The 15,869-nt window shown below is 50.7% G+C and overlaps 1 protein-coding gene across 1 annotated transcript in view; it reads left to right on the top strand.

Moving 5' to 3' along the window:
• The window catches only part of LOC144806566 (uncharacterized), a 145,276-nt gene that overhangs the window by 114,245 nt on the left and 15,162 nt on the right, over nt 1-15,869 (top strand). The window contains exon 2 of the mRNA XM_078672901.1: nt 9,109-9,296. Within this exon, the coding sequence (XP_078529027.1) occupies nt 9,109-9,296 (188 nt within the window). The remainder of the gene's footprint in view (nt 1-9,108; nt 9,297-15,869) is intronic.

Below are 15,869 nucleotides of genomic sequence, written 5' to 3'. Positions count from 1 at the left end.
GAATTTCCCTTAGAAACGTAGTGTGCCTAATTTAGTGTCTGCCTACTAGAGGGTTTATACTCTGCCCCTTCCTTCTTAAATGTCCGCTCTTTATCATATTCAATGCCACAAAGAGCCCTGCATTTAGGATGAGAGTAAAGCAGCATTAGGAGGCGCGCACAGGATTGTGGGTATGCAGATTAGCGGTGACGCGCTGAAGGTTCTTCTGCAGCATCCCGACCTCTACCTCCTTTACTTCTTGCTGCATGAAAGAAGCAACTGCACCTTCGACGTCAGCGGAGGAAGCTGAGGGCATGGGAAACAAACACCTGGCGCTAGGAAACAGTCCAGCTGCTGTCAGTGCTCTCCAGGGGCCTCATTTATGAGGCTGTGCGTCACTTGCGCCACCGCTGCGTCACTTTTTGTGACTCACCAGTGGCGTAAAAAATGCGCCTTGTTGCACCATATTTGTAGATGCGTCACTTTCTAAACCCCTGTGCCACATTATACCTGCACCAGGTGTAATGTATGCAAAGGGGCTTTCCTTTGCACCTGACGAAAATATAACAGGCTTAGAGATGTCACTGCCCTTTCAAGAAGGGTAACAAGGACGTCAGGGCATGACTGAGCCTAATGAACAGTGCCCTCTGCTTTCCTTTGCACCTGACGAATATATAACAGGCTTAGCGACGTCACTGCCCTTTCAAGAAGGGTAACAAGGACGTCAGGGCATGACTGAGCCTAATGAACAGTGCCCTCTGCTTTCCTTTGCACCTGACGAATATATAACAGGCTTAGCGACGTCACTGCCCTTTCAAGAAGGGTAACAAGGACGTCAGGGCATGACTGAGCCTAATGAACAGTGCCCTGTGTTTCCCTTTGTACCTGATGAATATATAACAGGCTTAGCGACGTCACTGCCCTTTAAAGAAGGGTAACAAGGACGTCAGGGCATGACTGAGCCTAATGAACAGTGCCCTGTGCTTTCCTTTGTACCTGATGAATATATAACAGGCTTAGCGACGTCACTGCCCTTTCAAGAAGGGTAGCAAGGACGTCAGGGCATGACTGAGCCTAATGAACAGTGCCCTGTGCTTTCCTTTGAACCTGACGAATATATAACAGGTTTAGCGACGTCACTGCCCTTTAATGAAGGGTAACAAGGACGTCAGGGCATGACTGAGCCTAATGAACAGTGCCCTGTGCTTTCCTTTGTACCTGATGAATATATAACAGGCTTAGCGACGTCACTGCCCTTTAAAGAAGGGTAACAAGGACGTCAGGGCATGACTGAGCCTAATGAACAGTGCCCTCTGCTTTCCTTTGTACCTGACGAATATATAACAGGCTTAGCGACGTCACTGTCCTTTCAAGAAGGGTAACAAGGACGTCAGGGCATGACTGAGCCTAATGAACAGTGCCCTCTGCTTTCCTTTGCACCTGACGAATATATAACAATCTTAGTGATGTCACTGTCCTTTCAAGAAGGGTAACAAGGACGTCAGGGCATGACTGAGCCTAATGAACAGTGCCCTGTGCTTTCCTTTGCATCTGACGAATATATAACAGGCTTAGCGACGTCACTGTCCTTTCAAGAAGGGTAACAAGGACGTCAGGGCATGACTGAGCCTAATGAACAGTGCCCTGTGCTTTCCTTTGTACCTGACGAATATATAACAAGCTTAGCGACGTCACTGCCCTTTCAAGAATGGTCCCAAGGACGTTAGGGCATGACTGAGCCTAATGAACAGTGCCCTGTGCTTTCCTTTGTACCTGACGAATATATAACAGGTTTAGAGACGTCACTGCCCTTTCAAGAAGGGTAACAAGGACGTCAGGGCATGACTGAGCCTAATGAACAGTGCCCTCTGCTTTCCTTTGTACCTGACGAATATATAACAAGCTTAGTGATGTCACTGCCCTTTCAAGAAGGGTAACAAGGACGTCAGGGCATGACTGAGCCTAATGAACAGTGCCCTGTGCTTTCCTTTGTACCTGACGAATATATAACAGGCTTAGCGACGTCACTGTCCTTTCAAGAAGGGTAACAAGGACGTCAGGGCATGACTGAGCCTAATGAACAGTGCGCTGTGCTTTCCTTTGCATCTGACGAATATATAACAGGTTTAGCGACGTCACTGCCCTTTAAAGAAGGGTAACAAGGACGTCAGGGCATGACTGAGCCTAATGAACAGTGCCCTGTGCTTTCCTTTGTACCTGATGAATATATAACAGGCTTAGCGACGTCACTGTCCTTTCAAGAAGGGTAACAAGGACGTCAGGGCATGACTGAGCCTAATGAACAGTGCGCTGTGCTTTCCTTTGCATCTGACGAATATATAACAGGTTTAGCGACGTCACTGCCCTTTAAAGAAGGGTAACAAGGACGTCAGGGCATGACTGAGCCTAATGAACAGTGCCCTGTGCTTTCCTTTGTACCTGATGAATATATAACAGGCTTAGCGACGTCACTGCCCTTTAAAGAAGGGTAACAAGGACGTCAGGGCATGACTGAGCCTAATGAACAGTGCCCTGTGCTTTCCTTTAGTGCCTGATGAATATATAACAGGTTTAGAGATGTCACTGTCCTTTCAAGAAGGGTAACAAGGACGGAAGGGCATGACTGAGCCTAATGAACAGTGCCCTCTGCTTTCCTTTAGTGCCTGATGAATATATAACAGGTTTAGAGACGTCACTGTCCTTTCAAGAAGGGTAACAAGGACGGAAGGGCATGACTGAGCCTAATGAACAGTGCCCTCTGCTTTCCTTTGCACCTGACGAATATATAACAAGCTTAGTGATGTCACTGTCCTTTCAAGAAGGGTAACAAGGACGTCAGAGCATGACTGAGCCTAATGAACAGTGCCATGTGCTTTCCTTTGTACCTGACGAATATATAACAGGTTTAGCGAAGTCACTGTCCTTTAAAGAAGGGTAACAAGGACGTCAGGGCATGACTGAGCCTAATGAACAGTGCCCTATGCTTTCCTTTGTACCTGACGAATATATAACAGGCTTAGTGACGTCACTGCCCTTTAAAGAAGGGTAACAAGGACGTCAGAGCATGACTGAGCCTAATGAACAGTGCCCTGTGCTTTCCTTTGCATCTGACGAATATATAACAGGTTTAGTGACGTCACTGCCCTTTAAAGAAGGGTAACAAGGACGTCAGGGCATGACTGAGCCTAATGAACAGTGCCCTGTGCTTTCCTTTGTACCTGACGAATATATAACAGGTTTAGCGAAGTCACTGTCCTTTAAAGAAGGGTAACAAGGACGTCAGGGCATGACTGAGCCTAATGAACAGTGCCCTGTGCTTTCCTTTGTACCTGATGAATATATAACAGGCTTAGCGACGTCACTGCCCTTTAAAGAAGGGTAACAAGGACGTCAGAGCATGACTGAGCCTAATGAACAGTGCCTTGTGCTTTCCTTTGTACCTGATGAATATATAACAGGCTTAGCGACGTCACTGCCCTTTAAAGAAGGTAACAAGGACGTCAGAGCATGACTGAGCCTAATGAACAGTGCCTTGTGTTTTCCTTTGTACCTGATGAATATATAACAGGCTTAGCGACGTCACTGCCCTTTAAAGAAGGGTAACAAGGACGTCAGGGCATGACTGAGCCTAATGAACAGTGCCCTGTACCACTGTTCCCAATAACGTGCGCGCGTGGGCGCGCGCCCACATCTGTAGTATGAAGCGCGCAGTGCTGTGTGTGGAGCGCGCACACACACAGCACATCAATCAACAACATTTAGCGCGGCTGCTTTTAAAAGCAGGCGGCGCGAAACCGGGTATTTCTTTAATGTGTCCTTTTGTTTAAAGTACTCATGTTAATTGCAGCGCCGTCACAAGCTGCAATTAAAATGAACACTTTAAAAAGAAGCAAGCAATGTGCCCATCACCCTGGAGCTACCCTCTATTATGAAAAGAAATGCAGCAACTCTACAAACACGATGTGTGCTTTTCACGTCGTGTTTGTGGAGTTGCTGCATTTCTTTTCTTAACAGAGCTTGGCTGCAGGGTGATTGTGGGGCTTTGTTAAAGATTTCAGGTTAATCACAGCCCCAAACGAGCACTGTGATTAACCTGAAATCTACTGTCAGTCTTATCGTGAAAAATCAAGGGACGTTTGGTGATACACGAAACACGTGGAATAACAATAAAGGGACGTTTGATGTTACACCAAGAACGTGGAATAACAATAATAAAATGTTTGAACAAGAAGAGTTTGGAACAATTTCTCACTGGGTGTGCGATTGGTGATGGAGCGCCTTGCCGTTTCAATTGTATTTGCATTATGTTAACGTGCTTTGAGGTGAGGCATGTGCCCAGTCTGCACACGAAAGTAGAAAAGCATGGAAGAAAAAACGAAACAAGTTTAAATATGGAAAACACAGAGAAAATTTCGGTGTGCATTCTGCTACCCCCATAACTGCACTTCTGAAGCATTGCCATACCACACTTGCTGTCTTCTCTGACATATCTTTTGTCCTTTTTTTTCTTCCACTCCCCAGCTGCTCTTGCTATCTCCTTCTCTTCTTTTTCTTCTTCCTCATATCAATCCCGCTCCACTTTTACTCACTTTCTCCTTCTCCTCATCCCATTCTTGTCTCCATTTCCCTCTCACTGCCTGTTCTTTGCCTTCTCTCTTACCGGTTTTCCATTCTACATTCTCCCTCCCAGTTCTCCAAAGCCTCTGGCTACCTTTCTTTCTGTCCCTCTCTTACCAATTTCTCCATACCCCTTCCCCATTTTTCGTCTTTGCGCCCTGACTTTTTTCTACTTTGTTCCTCTCTCCCCCTTTCTCTGCCACTAAATCTTATTTCTCATGAGTCTCCTTTCCTTTTCCTTCATGCTATGTTACAATTTTAAAAACACAGACTGTCTGGTGGCCTTTAGGGTCCCGGCTTGGGATACGCTGAGCAAGATAGCGACTAGTATTAAATCTGGCTTGCCTAAAGATCCAGCGCAGGCTAAAGTTTTAAGGGGTAGCACTGAGACTTTGGAGCCATATATCAGACACTTGTTAGAGCTCTCTTTTAGCTCAGGTAGGGTGCCGCAAACATGGAAGGAGGCAGTGGTGCTCCCTTTGAAAAAAAAGCTGAACATCAGTATGGAGCAGTGAAACAACCTGCTCCCCATCTCGCTTTTACCCTACTTCGCCAAGATTGCGGAGAAAGCTGTTAATCAACAACTGACAGCCCATATTGACACTCATAAGCTGCTCCATCCCACGCAATCTGGCTTCCATGCACTCCACTTGACGGAGTCTTCTCTGCTCTTCTCCATGGAGACTCAACGTAGACACGTAGATGAGGGTCAAACGGCGGCACTCATTTTACCTGACGTAAGTGCCTTATTTGATTCTGTAGCGCATCACACTTTGCTGCAGTGTCTGAATAGGGGAGGAGTGGCTGGTAAGGCGTGGGAATGGCTGGAATCCTTTCTTCATGTTCGTAGTTTCCAAGTAGCACAGGGACCATATAGGTTCAAAGCTATAAGCCTGAAGCAAGGGTTCCTTCAATGGTCCAGCCTTAGCCCGACCCTTTTTAATCTTTATGTGGCGCCAGTGGCAGAGATTACCGATAAATATGGGGTGGAAGTAGTGTCATATGCAGATGACACTCATCTGGTTGTGGCTTTGGCACAGCCAGCTGAGAGTGCAGCCAGTAATTTCACCTCTTGTTTACAAGAACTGGCGGTCTGGATGGCTAGCAATGGTCTCCGTTTGAACTGTGATAAAACCGAGGTGCTGATTGTTGGGAAGGCGCCGTCAGTATGGACTTCGGCATGGAGGCCTCAGATGCTTGGCCCTCTACCCTCACCCAGTGAACAAGTCAGGAACCTGGGGGTATGGATTGACTCTAAAACCTTGTTCAAGGACCACACTAGACGAGTTGCAGGCACCTGTTTTGGCATCTTGCAGGGCCTCAGGAAGACTTTGGATCAACAGCTAGGAAACTCTTAGTCCATGCCTTGGTCACTTCGAGGCTTGACTATGGTAAGGCCCTCTATTCGGGAGCAAATGTGAGGTGCATCCAGAGGCTTCAGCGCATACAGAATACGGCAGCTCATCTGGTGTTGATGCTGCCAAAGAGAGCTCCCTCTAAGAAAGCTCTGGAGACGCTACACTAGCTGCCAGTGAAAGAACGGGTGCAGTTCAAAGCCCTATGTGTGAGTCATCGGATCACACAGGGGAAAGGCCCCTGTTATCTCCAGAACCTGCTAACCCTATACAATCCGACCCGGAAATTGAGATCTAGCGGGACGGGACAGGTTAAGGTCCCTAAGATCAGAAGAGCGAGAATGGGAGGGCGCTCGTTTCGCTTTCTGACAGCACAACAATGGAACAGATTACCTCTGACGCTTTGGTTGGAAACCTTAGAGCTGGCTTTTCGTAAAGAGCTGAAAACCTACTTATTCCCTAGTGGGTAGGCCAGAGAGGTTTGTCCGGGGGAATGGGATATACGATGGCAAGGGAGGCTGTGCTAGGCTGGTACTACAGCGCGGGGACACACTAGCCAGTATAACCATGCACTTTATAAGCTCAGTTTACCTACTTACTTACATCCAACTACCTCTGAATATTACATGGAAGCACATTTAGAATTTGGACCAGTGTGCCTCTGCAGTGTCGGTGACCTGGCCAAAAAGGACATGAAAAAGCTGAAATAAATCCAAAGCTGTTCAAATCAGGGGCCCCGGAAATAAGTTTGGCCCTGGCACTCAAAATCCTGAAGATGTCCCTGTGCATTTGTTAAAGTTTTCATGTTAATCGCAGCACCCATCATGAGCTGCAATTAACACGAAAACCTTAACAAATGCACACTATCACCCCGCAGCCCAACCCTATTAAGAAAAGAAATGCAGTAACATAGCTGCCATGGTTTCAAATTGCATTGTGGGATGTTTTCATACTTTCACTGTAATTATTAGTGCCATTTGAACAGGGCCGGCTTTAGTGCTGGTGGCCCTGCTGTGACCGTGTTTGTTGGCGACCCAATGACCACCTCAACCACGGATATTCTCATTACCAACCTTTAACAGTGCCCCTCAAGTCTCCAAAACCCCTCTCTCTTTCATATTTATATTGTTTAATAGCGCCACTCATACCAGTGTAAGGTCTTAAGCACTTTACGTCACATACACATTACACAGAGACACTGAATCATAGTGTGTAAATCAATGTATAGGAAATGTTACATCAGACAGAGGAATAAAATGTCTTTTCTTAACAGAGCTGGGCTGCTAGGGTTTTAAGCAAACGTTTGTAGTGATATTTGGCGCTGCACACACGCGCGCTGTGTTTCCTGGCGCACATAGCCACGGCTGAAGCGCACAGAGACCCTACACTGCCGCACACAGAGGAAAAAAATTAGAGGGAACATCACTCATCACTCACATACCTTCAATCGTGCTTTCTTTAAATAACCAATACCATCAGGTATAGTTTACTCATGTGTCTCCTGTGTCGCTGCTACGCTGTGAATCAGTGGCACCGCTATAATAAGACAGTGTCTAAGAGTATACCAGCGCGCACACTGACGTCTCAGCCTCATCGCCCTCATCCAGACTGACAAATAGCAGATGCAACTGAGAACTCCTGACCCAACCGCTTTACCAATTTACACAACGTATAGTACCTTTGCTCTCACACCGCTGACAGCATGCACCTGGCTCCCAGGCCAGAACATCACCAGAATGAGCACAATCAGATGGTGTAATCAGAGTGAAAAAAAGAGTACATGTATGCCCAAGTGTACGTTTATCCTGGTGAATCGAGCCCATAATACCTGCTCTGTCACCAGCAGTTGTGTAAACAGTGAAGTTTTCTTGACCTCTGGCCAGATGGTGCATAAGTCCTATATGTAACCAGTAGCTGGGTGAATAGTACTGCTTCTTTGCCGTCTGCGCGTCCGCCATCCAGATAGGATTCAATATCTGCCCCTTAGCCAGTGTTTATTATTGATAAGGAGCAGGTCCACAATGCAGACTCTCCTGATACCCAGCAGCCAGGTAAATTGTGAAGTTCTTTGCAGTTTCCACTGCCTCTGGCTAAACCATGCATAACTTCTTATATTTAGCAGGCAGCTGGGTAAAAACTTACATTTATTGCTGTTTGCACAGTGCTTGTAAATAATGAAGCTTGTTTGCTATTTGCAGAGCCACCAGTATAAGTGTAAATAATCTCTGCTGTTCGTACAGTTGGCAGATGAATACCAGAGAAAATTAAATACACACCACTTATAGACAAGCATTGAAAACGCAACAGGTCTCGCCTTTGATTAAGTTAAAGCCATTTGCTTTGCTAATGGAACAGTATAGCAAAGCAAATGGCTTTAACTTAATGAAAGGCGAGACCTATTGCATTTTTAATGCTTGTTCTTTCTATGTTTTAGGTGAGGTTATTTTACTAAGACGTGGTTTTTCATTTCCGTGGGCGGTGACATGTGATGTAAGCCGCTTGTTTACCGGTGTCAGGCGCAATAGTTTTGGGAGCGTAGCTGAGTGCGGAGAGTGATTATTTTTTCTGAAGGAAATTAGTTTATCCGCGCGCCTCAGAAGTGCTGTCCTACAAGAGTAAACAAAACTAAAAGGAACCAGGAACATGCAGAAATGAAGCCTAAACCGCAGAAAATCAAAACGCTTATGACAGACTAAGTTTGACAGTCAAAAGGTGAAAGTATGTCAGAGCTCAGATTAACTATTCAGAGGGGTGTGGCTGCAGAGTGCAGATGTAACGAAGACACGACACCCACCTGGGTCTCTCCTTGGTTATATGAGGCTATAACCATCAAAGCCACTGGAATTATGTGGCAGTGAAGGGAAACTTATGTGGCATTCTTGAGTAAATTGTGCAGCAAGAAAAGACAAATTATGCGGCGCATTTTGTGACCGTATTAGTTCATTATTTTATCATTTTTACACGTGTTAACACTGTGTGGCCATTGGTTGCACATCATTATTACCAGTCTAACACCCAAATTTATAGCAATAAGCAACATAAAGGTGACCAGTGAAGCTTTGCAAGGATCCTTCCGCTGCGTAGTAGCACGTACTGCTATGTTTATAGGAACTTTTGAACCATTTGAGCTCAAACTTTTTTTTGTTAAAATTTGCAGGGGATGGAATATATGGCAAATGCAGCAAATCTATAACTGTGGAAAACACGTCTTCATGTTCAAGGTCAAAATGTGCAGAAAGGACTTATAGAGCGAAACGCACATTGAACCGCCACTCGAGGGCACGAAAGGCACTTTTTGAGAAGGTCGAAGGTCTGGATGGAACAGTTCTAGAACCTCGCAGTAGGGTAAGTGCACCTCAAACGTGAGAGGAGTCACATTCCACAGGCAGATGTCCGCACCTTTCCAGACTGGGCCTTATGGAGAGATAATCAACACTTCTATTGAGACTGAACAGGGTGGGAGTCTCGAGATGCTCACCGCAGACTGGAGGCCATCTCCAGCACAGTATCACCACTAGTGAGAGGCCAAACCCCACTGGAGGTAGGTTGCCAGAGCGCCTTTTAAAAGTGCCCGGTTTGGGAAATATTTTGGGTCATTGTATACAGAAGGAGCTGTAGTGATGCTCCTGCGTAGTGTCTTTTAACGCCAACGCTGGCAGCAACACTCTGGCACGAGCTGGTACTGTGCCCCCCTGTTACTTTCTATTTCCGGTCACCTCCTGACAGGGACTTCTAACAGAAATGATTTTTTTTTCGAGTTCATGGTAATTGTAATCTTAAAATAAAATCGGTGGAAGTGGATGGGAGAACATGATGGTGGCTGGTCAGTTTGGAGCAGCTTTGCGTCTGCATTAATGTAGCATGTCAAACTTCTGATTAGATATTGCGGCGCCTTTGGTGGCCACCCTACTGCACCAGAGATAGGAGCTTCAACTTCAGTTTACATGGATGGAGACTGCCGCATGTTTGTACTTAAAAGGTTGCTATCTATGTTCCGAAATAATTAAATTGGCTATAGAGATAAGACAGTTCTGTGCGGCCTGAGAAAGTGGTTTTTGTGGCAGAACGAGCTGGCTACAAAATGTTTAAACGTAATAAAAGTACACTTTTCTCAAAATGCTTCCTATAAAGACTTCGTTCTTTGTAGGAGGCACCATTTATGAGAGCACGGTTACAGCAGACAGATGAGGAAATATTGAAACGGCTGATTTAGATCACACCTGGACGGTTTCACAGAAGCTCGTGGTTAACTGGTGAAGTAGCAGACAGATTACTTAGTGGTCAAACCAGGTGCCTGTCACACAACTCTCACACTTCAGGGCAGTCTGCAAGAATAGTGCGCGCGGCTCGTTCATTGAACTAAAGTTGTGAAATGCAATCAATCCCTGTGTATGTATTTTATGTTTATCTTTGCTCAAAGCAAGTGTGCGGCGCTTGTGCTCAAAGGTGGTCCCATGTGCAGTTTGCTCCCCTCTGGCCCAGTCACATATGCCGCCGGGAGTGGGGAGTGCAGGGATCTTGCAGGAGGGGGGACTCTCTGGTCCTACTCACTCCAGACACTTAAGAGCCCTGCACCCCCGGGTTGTAAAGAGGCCGGGAGGGGCGAGTCGCGGGCCGTGATCCGTATGACTCATCCTCCCTCCAGAGACTCAAGAGCTGTGCCCCTGGGCTGTGCCCTCATAGCCTACACCCCTCCTCTCTCCCCTAGCCCGTGCCCCCTGGGCTGTGCCCTCATAGCCTGCACCTCTCTACCCTAGCCCTGCCTCTGTCCACCGGCCTCCGAGCCGCAGCTCTGCGCTCTGAGTGCTGAGCCCCTCCAGGCCAGGGGTGGCTGCTGGGGATTCCAGGAGGACCCGCTGCCTCTCACACTTCCTTCCATCTCCTCCAGCCTAGACTGACAGCCAAAGCCCAGACTGACAACCACAGCCCAGACTGACAACCACAGCCCAGACTGACAACCACAGCCCAGACTGACAGCCACAGCCCAGACTGACAACCACAGCCCAGACTGACAGCCAAAGCCCAGACTGACAACCACAGCCCAGACTGACAACCACAGCCCAGACTGACAACCACAGCCCAGACTGACAGCCACAGCCCAGACTGACAACCACAGCCCAGACTGACAGCCACAGCCCAGACTGACAACCACAGCCCAGACTGGCAACCACAGCCCAGCCTGACAGCCACTGCCCAGACTGACAGCCACTGCCCAGACTGACAGCCACAGCCCAGACTGACAACCACATCCCAGACTGACAACCACAGCCCAGACTGACAACCATAGCCCAGACAGACAGCCACAGCCTAGACTGACAACCACAGCCCAGACTGACAACCACAGCCCAGACTGACAACCACAGCCCTGACATAGGCTTGATTTAAACGTGGCCTCACCCTTTGTAAAATGTCACAAGAACTGTAACAGTGCCTCAGCTGTTTTGGGCAAAGAATGAATGCAGTTTTGACTCCCGTGATGTCCAGGCCACGACACGCAGCTCGGTGATCTCCTTACCCTCAAAGACAATGGTCACCATTGCACAGAACAGAACTACCTGGCGTCGCACTGCCCAACAGCCAGCTACAAGCTGAGGAGTACAAGTAAAACAAGCGCAAGTCAACCACGAGTTTACTTTCACATCATGCAGACTGTCACATCTAAACCCCCAGGTCTTTACATGCGCCAATGCTTGTTTCCCATATGAGACCCTGTCTCCATGGACTGCGAGCGTCTTAGAACACCCATGTCTGTGTCTTTACCGGCGCCAATGCTTGTTTCCCTGATTGAGCCTGGAGGCTGCAATTCCGTCAGCGGCCACCAGAGGGCGCTCCTCACCTGCTGATGAATCCTCTTCCAGGTCAGCGGCGGCAGAGACAGCACCAGCAGCGGTGGTGACATCACTTCCTATCTCTCCCCCTGTGTGGAGCCTGCTGCAGAGGAGGAAGGAGCCCTGTCTGTCTGCGCAGTTACCTTCATCTTCAGACCCTCACAGACCCCAGATCTACCCCCTCCACCCCCCCCAGAAGGAGGAGAGAGCCTGGACATGTCTGCACAGATCTCGGCTCAGGTAGGAGATTGTCAGCACCTTCTGCTGTGTTTGTAGAAATAGACTGAACAATCCTGTAGGGAATCTCTGCAGGAGCCGGGCTGAGCTGGGCCCTTCTATCCGGGGGCCCCTGGGGCTTAGCTGGCCTCTTCTCTGCGGGGGGGGGCCTGGGGCTGAGCTGGGTCCTTCTTTCCGGGGACCCCTGGGGCTGAGCTGGGCTCTTCTATCCGGGGGCTCTGGGGCTGAGCTGGGCTCTTCTATCCGGGGGGGGGGGGGGCTGGGGCTGAGCTGGGTTCTTCTATCTGGGGGCCCCTGGGGGCTGAGCTGGGCTCTTCTATCCAGGACCCCTGGGGCTGAGCTGGGCTCTTCTATCCGGGGCCCCTGGGGCTGAGATGGGCTCTTCTATCCCGGGCCTTGGGGCTGAGTTGGGCTCTTCTATCCTGGGGCCCTGGGGCTGAGCTGGGCTCTTCTATCCGGGGGGCCCTGGGGCTGAGCTGGGCTCTTCTATCCAGGGGCCCCTGGGGCTGAGCTGGGCTCTTCTATCGGGGCCCATGGGGCTGTGCTGAGTTCTTCTATCCAGGGCCCCTGGTGCTGAGCTGGGCTCTTCTATCTGGGGCCCCTGGAGCTGAGCTGGCTCTTCTATCTGAGGGCCCCTGGGGCTGAGCTGGGCTCTTCTACCTGGGGGCCCCTGGGGCTGAGCTGGGCTCTTCTATCCGTGGCCCCTGATGCTGAGCTGGGCCCTTCTATCCAGGGGCCCTGGGGCAGAGCTGGGCTCTTCTATTTGGGGGCCCCTGGGGCTGAGCTGGGCTCTTCTAGCCAGGTGCCCCTGGGGCTGAGCTGGACTCTTCTATCTGGGGCCCCTGGGGCTGAACTCTTCTATCTGGGGCCCCTGGGGCTGAGCTGGGCTCTTCTATCCAGGGGCCCCTGGGGCTGAGCAGGGCTCTTCTATCCGGGCCCCTGGGGCTGAGCTGGGCTCTTCTATCCGGGGGCCCCTGGGGCTGAGCTGGGCTCTTCTATCCAGGGCCCCTGGGGATGAGCTGGGCTCTTCTCTCCAGGGCCCCTGGGGCTGAGCTGGGCTCTTCTATCCGGGGGCCCCTGGGGCTTAGCTGGCCTCTTCTATGCGGGGGGGGGCCTGGGGCTGAGCTGGGTCCTTCTTTCCGGGGACCCCTGGGGCTGAGCTGGGCTCTTCTATCCGGGGGCTCTGGGGCTGAGCTGGGCTCTTCTATCCTGGGGCTGAGCTGGGTTCTTCTATCTGGGGGCCCCTGGGGGCTGAGCTGGGCTCTTCTATCCAGGACCCCTGGGGCTGAGCTGGGCTCTTCTATCCGGGCCCCTGGGGCTGAGATGGGCTCTTCTATCCCGGGCCTTGGGGCTGAGTTGGGCTCTTCTATCCTGGGGCCCTGGGGCTGAGCTGGGCTCTTCTATCCGGGGGGCCCTGGGGCTGAGCTGGGCTCTTCTATCCAGGGGCCCCTGGGGCTGAGCTGGGCTCTTCTATCGGGGCCCATGGGGCTGTGCTGAGTTCTTCTATCCAGGGCCCCTGGTGCTGAGCTGGGCTCTTCTATCTGGGGCCCTTGGAGCTGAGCTGGCTCTTCTATCTGAGGGCCCCTGGGGCTGAGCTGGGCTCTTCTACCTGGGGGCCCCTGGGGCTGAGCTGGGCTCTTCTATCCGTGGCCCCTGATGCTGAGCTGGGCCCTTCTATCCAGGGGCCCTGGGGCAGAGCTGGGCTCTTCTATTTGGGGGCCCCTGGGGCTGAGCTGGGCTCTTCTAGCCAGGTGCCCCTGGGGCTGAGCTGGACTCTTCTATCTGGGGCCCCTGGGGCTGAACTCTTCTATCTGGGGCCCCTGGGGCTGAGCTGGGCTCTTCTATCCAGGGGCCCCTGGGGCTGAGCAGGGCTCTTCTATCCGGGCCCCTGGGGCTGAGCTGGGCTCTTCTATCCGGGGCCCCTGGGGATGATCTGGGCTCTTCTCTCCAGGGCCCCTGGGGCTGAGCTGGGCTCTTCTATCCCGGGCCTTGGGACTGAGTTGGGCTCTTCTATCCGGAGCCCCTGGGGCTGAGCTGTGCTCACCTATCCGGGGGCCCCTTGGGCTGAGCTGGGCTCTTCTATCCGGGGCCCCTGGTGCTGAGCTGGGCCCTTCTATCCAGGGGCCCTGGGGCTGAGCAGGGCTCTTCTATCCCGGGGCCCCTGGGGCTGAGCTGGGCTCTTCTAGCCGCGTACCCCTTGGGCTGAGCTGGACTCTTCTATCTGGGGCCCATGGGGCTGAGCTCTTCTTTCCGCGGCCCCTGGGGCTGAGCTGTGCTCTTCTATCTGGGGCCCCTGGGGCTGAGCTGGGCTCTTCTATCTAGGGCCCCTGGGGCTGACCTGGGCTCTTCTATTCGGGGCCCCTTGGGCTGAGCTGGGTTCTTCTATCCGGGGCCCTGGTGCTGAGCTGGGCTCTTCTATCCGGGGGCCCCTGGGGAGATGAGCTGGGCTCTTCTATCTGGGGCCCAGGGGCTGAGCTGGGCTCTTATATTCGGGGGCCCCTGGGGCTGAGCTGGGCTCTTCTATCTGGGGGCCCTGGGGCTGAGCTCGGCTCTTCTATCTGGGGCCCCTCTGGCTGAGCTGAGCTCTTCTATCTGGGGCCCCTGGGGCTGAGCTGGGCTCTTCTATCCGGGGCCCTGGGGCTGAGCTGGACTCTTCTATCCAGGGGCCCCTGGGGGGAGGATCCAGGGCTCTTCTATCCAGGGGCCCCCGGGGTTGAGCTGGCTCTTCTATCTGGGGCCTCTGGGGCTGGGCTTTTCTATCCGGGGGCCCCTGGGGCTGAGCTGAGCTCTTCTATCCGGGGGCACCTGGGGCTGAGTTGGGTTCTTCTATCCGGAGGAGGGGGCGGTGAGGGGGCTCTGGCAGGCTTTCCTTCCTTCCCTCAGGGTTGTCGTGCTTACAGGGTCGGGCGGCACTCTACAGGTTTTTTTTCGGATCATCATTTGTGTTAAAGGGATGGTTTGTGTACGGCATCCTCCTGAACTGTGAGGGATCTGCACACTACACTGCTTTTTATTACTGCAATATGAGATATCTTTACATTCTGCACTGCTTTTACTGCACTATTAGGAATCTGTACACACTGCGCACTATGACAAGTCTGTGTACTGCACTGATTTGTACTACACTATGAGAAATCTCTGAACAGTGCATCTCACTACATTGTGAGGAAGTAGAGCACACTGCTCTGCTTTTTACTGTCCTGTGAAAAATACATGTACTGCATTGCTTTTTACTACACTGACAAATGTGTGCATGCCGCACTGCTTTTTACAATACTATGAGGAATATATGAACACTGCAATGATGTTTATTGCACTATGAGAAACCTGTGTACACTGCACTGTTGAATACTATAGTCTGAAAATAGTATCCACACAAAACTGCTTTTTAATGCACTATTATAAAGCATTGCACACTGCTGTTTACTGCACTTACAAAAAATCTGTGCATTTAGCACGTCTGCTTCCTACACTATGAGAAATCAGTGTACGCTATACTGCTTTTTCCTATACTCGGAGAAATCAATGCGCAATGCACTTCTGTTTACTGCATTCTGAGATCTCTGTACACTATAAGCTGTTTTTAGGTCGAGCTAGAGTTGCGCATGCGTAGCATGCAGTCTAGCTCGACAACTATTGTTTTCCGTTTTCCTGGGAATCTGAGACAGCGTTCGGCCACGCGCCTTTGCTGTCTCAGATTTGTCCTCGTGATCGCGCTTTTCCTGCTGGCTGTTTGCTGTGTGTGCGCTGTTTCGCTTTCGGGTTTGTGTTTCTCAAGACGTGTAGGGCTGGGTGCAGACAGACACTTGCGTACACCCCCCTCCACGGTCATCGGGCTCTTTTAACACACACA

This window comes from Lissotriton helveticus (assembly GCF_964261635.1).
Source record: "Lissotriton helveticus chromosome 1_1 unlocalized genomic scaffold, aLisHel1.1 SUPER_1_unloc_87, whole genome shotgun sequence".
Lineage (NCBI taxonomy): Eukaryota > Metazoa > Chordata > Amphibia > Caudata > Salamandridae > Lissotriton > Lissotriton helveticus.
The sequence above is the reverse complement of the archived record's forward strand: the minus strand, read 5'-3'. Positions and strand labels throughout refer to the sequence as shown.